Source organism: Acartia tonsa, chromosome 13 (genome assembly GCF_053477335.1).
Source record: "Acartia tonsa isolate MP-2025a chromosome 13, ASM5347733v1, whole genome shotgun sequence".
Classification (NCBI taxonomy): domain Eukaryota; kingdom Metazoa; phylum Arthropoda; class Copepoda; order Calanoida; family Acartiidae; genus Acartia; species Acartia tonsa.
Window position 1 is genome coordinate 21,620,369 of NC_137272.1, and position 10,697 is coordinate 21,631,065.

The following is a 10,697-nucleotide window of genomic DNA, read 5'->3' on the forward strand; positions in this document are numbered from 1 at the left end:
GGTTATGACTAACATATGATCAACACACCGCAATCTTAATACCATTTTGACTACTCACTTAAATATTTTTGGGAGGTTTGCCCAAATCAAGGTTTAGAACCTGTTAATAACTAATGGAAATGATTTCAAAATATCAATTGTATGCACGAAGTTGTAATTCATCCTATTATAAACAGTAGTAAGGTATTTTTGTCTGAAGCTTAAGATCTTAAAAATTATTGATCCGACTTCGTTTTACATTTCAGTAAAGCCTTATAAATATCTTGTGGGTTGTTTTAGGCTCTTCCATCCTTTAGAAGTTATGGGCGAAACCACTAGTACTAATATAGAACTATTGAGTAACTACACTCATTTTATGAAAAGCATAAAATAAATTATATGACAGTAAAATCCACTAAAATAAAACATAGCATTTTTCCTGCTTTTATGACATTTGTAAATTTTAAATAATTTACTTTAATGTTTATAAAGTAACAGGTTTGATGGCAACTAGCCTCTAGGGGAATATGGGGTGATGGGGGGAGGTGGTAAGTCGACCCTCCATTTTCCATTCTAAGCTATTTTTTTCTTGGAGGAAGGAGGATATTTTTTCCAGGGGTGATTTCTCTAAAGGGAGTGAAGGTACACTCTTAACCTATCATGGACCTATTTGAAGCTTCATTGTTAAGGGGAATGGAATCGGTCAAGCGGCTAGCGAGATCGTAAGTCACTGCCATACAGATAGATAGACACCAATAGTGAGAGGCTGGTTTGGGCAATACACAACACACCTCAAAAACATAGTTGACAAATTTAGATCCACTCAAATAAATATCTGGCGCTTCACACCATTGTTAATAGCTTTTAGTTTTTAAAAATCAAATAATATAAAAACTTTTTATACTAAATAATATGAGTTTAAAGCCCCCTATCTTAAAAAATATAACTTGGGGGATTTAATAAGTCCCTTGGATGTATATTCTAAAATATTTTACAACAATTCATTTGTGTGATCAATGTTAAAACAGCTACTCTGCTTAAACCTATTTTTCTAATGAACGTGTCCTAACTTTTTTTTTATTTTAAAAAAATTAGCTAGTCCGTGTTTTTAATAAAAATTAGTTATAAAATTATCCATAGAATATTAGATATGCAATCAGTTATTTTTGTAGACCTCTTATTTTTTAGAAAGTTGCCATTATGAACAAAAAAAGTAAGATCTTTAATTTGACACCTTACTTTATTTCACTCTGTTGAGTAATTATTGAAAAAATCTATTTTGTTGAACCCCATTGAATCAAAACTGTGAACATTGGGAGCTCGTCACGAATGGATTTTTAAAAGTCACAAAAAATAGGACAGGGTCTTTACTAATGTAAATTCCTTTTCATTTCATTTTAAGTGTTATGACCGTTTAATGCCTTGTTAATACTCTGCCTAAAAAAAAAACAATATACTTCTAAATATATATTTGAACATCACAATATTTCTAAATATTTATAAGATCACCTTTTAACACTTTAACTATGCCTACTAGAGTAAAGTCTAAAGCCGCGAGAATAGCCGAAAGTTCGCATATGTAGTTTTACTCAGGGATACAGGGACGAATAATAAAAGATAGTTAAAAAATTCAAAACTGAAAATGGATGTTTTAGTGTTGCTGTATAGTGTTAGAAGGATAAATACGGGAAATTATTTATTTCTTATCTTGTCCTATCCCTTTATACCTGCATACTACTGTTCTAGTGTAGCTTTTCTAGTGGACAATCACTACCGCAAAAGAAACTTCACGGTGCTTTCCCTCACTCAAAGTGTGTTGCGAGCACAGAGGTTTTTTCTTTATTTATTTGTAATAATTTTGTTACCATAAACCATGCGGGTCTACAATGTAAGTAACCAATATACTAACCTGAAATAAAAAACGCGCGAAAAATTACCAAAATGACGGGGATTTCTGTGTTCCTCTAAGGGAGGGTGAGGGAATCCGTCAAAATAGATTATTTGGCTATTTAACTACAAAATGATTAGGGACATTGAGCTCTTGTATTATTTTGCGGTTCTGATCATTTTAAAAAGTTTTAATTTTGAGCAGAAACGGGCAACATATCTTTTTCATAATCCCATCCTCCCCCCTCACCCCCTAAAAATATTCGCTTTTCGTTTGAAACGTGTAAGAACAAAAGGAAGGAATAGAAAGCAGTTCCCTAAAGAATTCGCGTATATGTGTGTGTGTGTGTGTGTGTGTGTGTGTGTGTGTGTGTGTGTGTGTGTGTGTGTGTCAGTACTATCATTATATGCAGACTCAGAAGCGAAGCTTTTCTGTAAATATTATACTGCCCTGCATCATTCTACTTAAAGGTTAGCTTTTAGAAGGTTTTCATTTTACAAATCATATTATTATACATCTGCGGACGGTTAATAACGTTGTATAGTCAGACATTTATAGTAGATATATATAACTATATATTGCAGACAACTAACCCTTTGATTGCAAGGCATTTGTATGGAAAATCTGACTGTTCATGGTAATGAGTTTTGGGCCAAGGCATTTTCCTACTTTTAACATCAATGTCGTGCATTTGGTTTCTAACCCCTTACCTCGCGTCTCGTAGATGAGCGGATTCGGTACGTGCTACGCTATAGTCATTACCTACCTTCCAATTTTTTTATTTAATCCTAAATAAAACATATGTGCTGTGCCTACCTTTCTGAACCAAACCAAACATAAATTAAGCATAATAGTAAAAACTTTATTTCAAAAGAAAACGAAAAAAAATCTATTGAAAGTGGGGATTTTATTCCAATGGCGATTTATCTTTGGAGGGTGGTAGTGCCCCCCCCCCCCGTAGGTTCTGTAAGAAGATTGACTCTAAAGAAGCACCGTATTGGTTCAGATCTTAATCTGCAGACATGCAGACATCCTGTTACCTTTATAAAAGAATGATAAAATAGTTAATAAAATTGATTTGATTTATCTTAGTTAGCACATATCAAAAAAATAATTTTTCTAAAGTAAAACTGACAGAAAAGGGAAATTACAAGTTTCTGCAATCTTGAGCCCAACACTTCTCCATATTGTCCAATACATCAGCATAAACATATCTAAAACAAGGATGACAACTTACATAAATGCGAAAATCTAACGTCAGATGGTAGGACAAACGTTCATTAACACTTAAGGAGTATCTTAATAAGCAAAACATTAAATTGTAAGTCTAAACAAAATTGTGCATTAATTTGTTGCAAAATTCCGTGAATATAATTACAGTAAAAGGTCATACTTTCATTATCATGATTTGATCATAGAAATACTTAGCTTGTAATATTGTACCTTGTTGTCATAGGAATATTTTTTTTTTAAATCAGATGAGTAGAATATTTATATCATACAAAAAGTTGTTGTCAAAAGGTATTATTTATATCTAAACAGACTTTTTGGTTTAATTTTAGAGTTGCTACGCTTTCTAAATAGTATCTAGGTGTCATAGGAATCCTCAATCAAAGTTTGAAATCGATAGGATATTTTTAACATGTATAAATTGACGATAAAAGCTTTTCGTCATGGACGGATGGACCTAATTATAGAATAGCATCGGCTTTAAAAATAGGTACTTTAAAGAGAAAACATCAACATACAGACCAGAAAGTAGAGCATCAACATAACAACTTACTTGTCGACATCTTTAGCCCACAAAAAGTCCAGATGATTCCACTGTTCAAACTCCACCATGTGAAGCATACCCTGGACAATATTAGGCAGCTGTGCTACAGTTCTCAGTACATCCTGCAATAGTGATAAGTAAATGAATATAGAACAATTGGATATTCATTACAGGTGAATTTTTGTCATCATTTTAGGTTGCTAATATAGTCCTTAGATATTGGTCAATAAAGTCATCCATGGTCAGTGGAGGGGATTGAGTAAAGTCATAATAGGGGGGGGGGGGATAAATTTATTTAGCGGCTTCGCCCAAACCTCTAGGGGCTTTGGCTTTAAGGTAATAGGAAGTCACACCTCCCATTTAGAATTTTTCTTTTCAAAAAATTTTTCTTTATTAAGTTACTCTGTGGTAAAATTAAACCCAGGTTGTTCGCAAGAAATCCCAAGAAATTAGCTTAAAACCATCACAGTGACAGTATATATATTCACTGAAAAGTAGAGCCCATTCAGTCCAGCGGTTACAGAGATCTTAAGCTTCTGACATACATTGTTCTACTTTGTATAACAGATAGCAAAAAAAGTATCTAGTTATCTGTAATAATCTAAAATGTTGCCATGCAAAGTTATAAACATCAACCAAAAACCTACAGGTATATAATTATTGTTTACCTCACTGGCAGCAAGCCAATCATTCTGACCCCAGTATACAGCCAAAGGTGTTGTTACATCTCCAAGACTAAAGAATTGATGCTAAATGTTTTCCCATTAAAGCGGATTGATATATGCTAGATTAGAGTAGAGCCATACTGAAAAATCATGTATAGCTTTGTATTACAGACAATTTTTCTAGTAACAGTTTTGTTAGCCTTAAGGTTTTGATCTAATAATTTTCTATTTTAATATCCGTGAAAAGCTGTCTATCTATAACACGGTGCGATAAATAACTATTCTCAGCTCCAATAGATTGTAATTGATCTTAAGTCGTTGTTGTTCATTGTACTGAAATTTTTCTTGGATTTCTTACTTGTATGTAGGAACACCTGCAGCTCCATGGTGGTGGAAATTGTCCTCCTTGGATCCCCAATCATATCCAGCAAATTCACCTTACAAAATTATATCAATTAAATAACATTTTACTTTTAAAACTCTCAATCCTCAATAAACTACCCATATTTCTGACTAGTGAAGAAACCAATGTTTTTTTAAAAATAATTAGCATCTATGATTTTAACTACCCAGTGAATTTTACTCTGTTAGTGTAGACTTTTTACAAGGTATCATCAAAGTCTATGGAGACTTTTTTACCAGAAACAACTTCTTGAGCATAATGCAGAATGGTGGTAGTTGCAGCCCCAGCTGGGGTGTGGTGAAGGATATCAGGTAGCAGGGTCTTGTTCATCTGTAACAAAGGACTACTTTTACTACTCTTATAGATAGATTGATTGAATGTGTAACATAAACTCTGTACAGTAATTTGGATTTCTAAACGGAGATTTACTTGGTTATATATTTAATAGGTGCATATGACATAACTTAATGAATATGCAGCTAAAATGAATTACTCATTCATCTTGTAAAAAAAAAACCATTATATTATATGATCTATTTTGAAAAAAAGACAAGTTGTTCATTGGTTCAAATCTTAAAAATAAAACTTGTGTAATTAGATTGTACATCCTTCATTATTTATTGACTTTAAGTTCTGTATATATGTAGCCATCCTTATTTTCTTTGGTATAAAATTCACTATACCTGGGGTTCATCATAACCACAGAGAAGGAAGAGGATGTTGGTACAGATACCCTGCAAATAATTTGTGTCAAAATCAACAATATCAAACTTCTAAAGATATCGATAACCGCTAGTCCGTTATGTTTCCCACAGGAAAATAAAGAATAGTTATTTCTCGCATTGTATTATAAACGGCTTTCCGTGGATATAGAATGTACAATTATGTACAATCTTATGATTTTACATTTTTATATTCGTAGAAAGCTGGATATAATACGATGCTAGTAGACATAGTTTTTTCGTATGGATGAGAACCGGTTTCTATCCACCGGATTCGAATGAATAGGAAAAAGATAATTAATCTTTAAAAAATTTTTCCTTTCTGTTTCCCATAATGCTTAATGTTTTAAAGTTTTTTTTATAGATTTCAATTAATATACTGACAAGATTTATTATTTTTTTATTAAGGCTCATTAAACTTGAATTGCTCAATTTTGGAGATTTTAAAAATATTAATATATTTCTACAAAGGGGGTTAGTAAACAAAATATATTATTTTTTATTACTCAAATAATATTAAATGCTGTCAATTTCTTTTAGTCCAAAATTCATTACCTGAGTTACACCTTCATGGCAGAAAAGAGCTGCCAAGCAGTCAATAAATATGCTGTCAGGTAGGAATTCACCAATACCAAGCAAATGCAAAATAGTCTATAATAAAATTAATTATACATTCTTAATTGAAAGTGTTTTACTAAAGCGTTGTGATAAAAACATTTTGCTATCTTACATTAAGGATATCTCCAAATCCAGCAATCCATCCAATTGGGCTTTCCATGTGTCCAACATAAGCTACAGGTGATAACAGATGGGCAAGACGGATCCTAAATACAAATTGCGAGTATAGTCCCTCTCGTGACAATGCCTCTTAAGGAGCGTTTTGTTCCATTTTCAAAGTAGCTTTTGATAGATTATTTTAGTTTAAGTTAAGTTAGGTGATTGCCCCACAGGGTTAGGCAATTAGCCCTGCAGTGTTAGAGCGGCTAAAAATAGGCAAAAGTTACCGTGAAAATATTATGTAACGCCCCTTTTTAGACATTTTGTCACAAAAAGGGTTATACCCCAGATTTCTTATACATCTACAGAGTTGAGTAAAAGTAAAGGCCTCTGTTGGGTTTGAGTATTATTCATTGCCACCAAAGAGTAAAAAACAAAAGAGATGATTCCATGAAGTTAGAAAGGAGAATAAGCAGTAAGTGAAAATGTCTTACTGAGTACAGACCTTACAATCATGAATAGGGAAGGATGTTCAGTTCAATCAGTAACATGTCAGTTACTATCAATTGTCACTTACTTTTGTCCAATGTCCTTTCTGTAGTGATGCATAGCCATGAATGCAGTTGTTCCCATGCTGTGTCCAATGTATTGAAGATCTTCAGCCCCTGTTTCTTCAAGTACCTGAATTATCACGGTGCTTATAAGCAGCATTGAACTTCTCATATTTGAACAACCACAGATTAGGTGCAAATAATGAACACAGTATTGATTGATGTATTGATAACATTTAAAGTCAACGAATATAATAGATTGTTCTAATTTAATAATCAAGCAACAACAAAGAGGAAGCAAATCCCATCAACATTTTGTTACAATTACAAAGTTTGTATTAAGCAATTGTTTGTCTTCATCTTCAAGAGCCTGCCTAATAACAATTAATTAATATTTATTTAATGACAAATATTTGGGTGTACCTTAGTGATCATAGCTGGAATATCATACTTTGCCATCTCATCCCAGGTATGGTCCCAGAAACCTTCTGCAAATATAAGCAGTATAACTAAAGCTTTGGTGTCTTTCTAAATGATGTGCTTAAATGACTGGACGAATAAAAATTTTGCATAAGCTGCATTTGGTTTAGATAAATATTTAGTCTAAAAAGTAATGGTATAATATATCTACCTTTCTGATTACTAGGATCAAAGAAAGTATGGTTCTTGCTGTAAGTGTTTCCACGATAGTTTCCCATCCAAACATCATAACCAGCATCAGCCAAGATATATCCTGGACAAAATGTAAGTCTATATGAGGTTAAGAGTTGATACAATCTATAAGGAATTAGATAACAGCACATTACATGGCTCATCCTTTTGTCGCCAGGGATGTGAAGAATTCAAATCTTGATCCAAACCTGAACAATAACTACAAAGATTAAAGGTACTACTGCTATGAATTGGGAAAATACATAAGCTCATAAACTGACACATCATATTGCCATTATAGTCGTGCCTCAAATGGTAGGTTTTGATTTAAGGTATAATTTGTTATCAAAATGTATATAGAAAACTTGGATATATTGACAGAGGAATATTTGTTGTCAATTTAGGTTGCTAATATGTACCTCATCTATTGGTCAGTTGGTTCATCCATTAGAAATGGAGAGGATGGGATAAAGGGGGTGTATGTGGCATTTTGTTGGCAGCTGGAAGTAGGTGCCTACTTTTTTATTAGAGCCTGAGTATAATGAAAAAATCTTACCAAGACCCTTGGAAGGATCAGCAACAACCCAATCAGCCGAGGAGCACAGCAGACCATGTTGCAGGAATACGACTGGTCTATTCTCGTTCTCTCTACAGTAAATAATAGAAGAATTATTATCATAGAAATCTTCACCGATAATTTATGTCTGTCTTTAGTAGCAGCCGAGAAAATTACATTTCCTCCATAGCTTTATGTAATAACTGACTTATGGGCGGACATACAGACAAAGTGAATTACAGAGTAGCTTTGCTAATGATAAAACTTACTGATTATCCTTTCCATGTGGAATTCTATGTATAGCTAGAATATAACCATCATCAGTGGTGACCCAGTGAGTCTCGGCAGGATAACCATTGGCTCGGATCATCTCAGGCTGTAATAAAAAAATAACTTATGATGAAATAACTAAGAATTACTACTGTTAAGACTAGAAGCCTAACAATTAGACAATTTTTAATTCTAACTTTAACATTAATTTCGTAAAAAAAAGTCTCTAAGACATTTTCTGAAAAGGAAACTGAGAGCCATATATACTAGTTGGCAAGATCTTTTAGTATTATTTTTACTTATTTAGTACATTTTACGAGTTTTAAAAAGCAAATTTTCTAAAACTTACTGTAGGCAAATTATTTCTAACATCTTTTCTTTCTTCTACTTGTGTTGTTGTTGGTATTCTTATCCTAAAAACAAGGATGACAACATCTAAAGAAGCAAAGCTTAAAAAAATCATGGATAAGAATAAGGAAAATGCGATTTAAAGAATATTTGTTTAATTCAGTAATAGATATTTGGAGAAAAAATCACAAAACCTTTTTCACTTATTCTATAATTTTTAATAGTCATATATGATGACTGACAGACTTAAAGTAAATTACAGAAAGGATGCTTAGAACAATTGAAAATTTAATTTTGATTTTATTATCCACAAACATTTGAAAATCAGACCGAAAACACGAAAGATATGAAGAAATATGCGAAAAATAAAGATAAAGTTGCTTGTCATTTCATCTGCAGATTTAAAAAATCCTTAGAACGACGAGAAAAAAAATTTTTTACACCCTTATCTATAAAATCTGACCAAAAACACGAAAGAAATGTGCAAAATATAAAAATAGCCAAAAATATGATAAAAGCAGTCCAACCACCAAGGGTGTATTATAGTTAATTATGTTTCATAATGATGGGAATGTTGACAAGAAGTTTCACCATTCTATATTAAATAGTAGCAGAGAAAATCACATTTCCCCCATGACTAACTAACGGATGGAAAAGACATATTCAATTATAGAGTAGCTTCTCTACTAAAAAAAAAGAATCTAGTGGTTACTTTTTTATACTATGGCTTCAAAATTGTATTCATCTGTATATAGTTGATTACAACGTAGGTAGAACAAGATATTAGAAGTATAAAGGAACTCTTATCCCAACTATTGCACATAAACCCTCCCCCAAAATTGATGTAAACCAGGACATATGAAAAGCTACATTGTAAATGAGAACCAAATCAGTTCAGCGGTTAATAATATCCTTTAGTACAGACATCCTTTTACTTTAGTATATAGATTTGCCGCAAGTATTAAATATAGTAACTTACTTTTACTTTAGTATATAGATGTAACAAGCGGCTATGCTCCAAGGGGCCTCTAAGGGGCGTAGCCGCTAGCACTAAATATAGTAACTTACTTTTTGCTGGCCCTGACTAAGTCATCCACACCTGTTAGCTTATTATCACACCAGCCACCTGAACAAAATTCATAACAATTGGAATTTTGTTAAAAGCAAGCATGACATCGTGCACAAAAGCGAATCTTTATAATTAGACTGTTGACCAAACAAAGATTAATACTTATAGAGTGTTAGAACTTAATTTGCAGAATGTTAAACTATAAGTCTGAACAAAATTGCAAAATACATGGTTAGGACATACTTACATTTTTTACTTGATTAGAGAGACGCTTTGCTCAAATATTGTACTTTAGTGGAGTAGGAATTAGTCTTCTAAAAATCAGATGAATTTATAGAAGAAAAAAAACTTATTATAATGTAAATCAGCAAAGCTACTGATAACTTTACCTAGGGCCACTGATGTACATAGGCCTAGAAGGACTGCGAATCTAAAACAAAATATAATCATACTTTTTTTTATTTTTTAAAGCAAAGCTTTTCAATAATTAGGGTTTACGTAATAATTAGCTCTTTTAGTTAATTCAGGTATGTTAGAATTGATTTAGCTTTAGATTTTTGCTTTTAGAGCTTTGCTTTTGTGGATGTTGTCATCTTTTAAAAAAATAAGATTGCTTAAAACATCCTGGAACCTATGTGAAGCTTACCTAAAAGGAGTACAAAAAAATGCTGTAGTTATTGAAATCTTAAAGTTAAGACAATAAAAACGTACTGGATTAATTATTGGATTAATGTTTCTTAAATCAGATATTAAAATAGATATTTTTATTAATAATTTATTACTAATTTAAAAAAAAATAAAAATCAACACCTGATCATAATGAATAATTCAGATAAGACTAAATTTATTTGTTGTTTTTGTTTTGTAAGCAAAATATCTTATCTTTAAAAGATTTTTTTTTAAACAAAGCAATTCTACATGAGTTTACATACATCAATAAATGTAGAAGTGTAGTTATTTAATCAAGACAACTAACTGTTCTGAGTGGTGGAGACCCTTTTCGTATGCTGAGTTGGGTTTCCAATGTATTAGCTGATTTCAATGACCCATTACTAAATCGGTACAGGATCCCCGCCTTTAGGCAGAGTTAAATTTCCTCCTTTA

General features: G+C 32.2%; 1 protein-coding gene across 2 annotated transcripts; it reads right to left on the reverse strand.

Moving 5' to 3' along the window:
• Positions 1–2,935: 2,935 nt before the first annotated feature.
• LOC145304244 (lipase 3-like) lies at positions 2,936–10,497 on the reverse strand. 2 transcript variants are annotated; one of them, XM_080146093.1, is made up of 17 exons: positions 10,404–10,497; positions 9,983–10,023; positions 9,593–9,650; positions 8,526–8,589; positions 8,176–8,282; positions 7,907–7,998; positions 7,331–7,432; positions 7,123–7,187; positions 6,726–6,829; positions 6,162–6,255; positions 5,987–6,082; positions 5,393–5,443; positions 4,946–5,039; positions 4,665–4,743; positions 4,310–4,376; positions 3,651–3,763; positions 2,936–3,081 (listed from the first exon to the last, which is right to left on the reverse strand). In XM_080146093.1, the coding sequence occupies exons 1-17, from the start codon at positions 10,409–10,411 to the stop codon at positions 3,015–3,017; spliced, it is 1,302 nt and encodes a 433-aa protein (XP_080002219.1). In that variant the 5' UTR covers positions 10,412–10,497; the 3' UTR covers positions 2,936–3,014. The 2 variants fall into 2 exon arrangements, with proteins under 2 accessions (XP_080002219.1, XP_080002220.1); XM_080146094.1 differs by having other exon boundaries at positions 10,305–10,405.
• Positions 10,498–10,697: the final 200 nt, after the last annotated feature.

What these genes read in the sequence shown, in the direction of transcription:
- LOC145304244 (XM_080146093.1), bottom strand. An exon ending in TGCTCAAGAAGTTGTTTCTG is followed by an intron (nt 4,744 to 4,945) that starts GTAAAAAAGTCT and finishes TAATTTTGTAAG; the next exon opens with GTGAATTTGCTGGATATGAT. An exon ending in GCAGGTGTTCCTACATACAA is followed by an intron (nt 4,377 to 4,664) that starts GTAAGAAATCCA and finishes TCAATTCTTTAG; the next exon opens with TCTTGGAGATGTAACAACAC.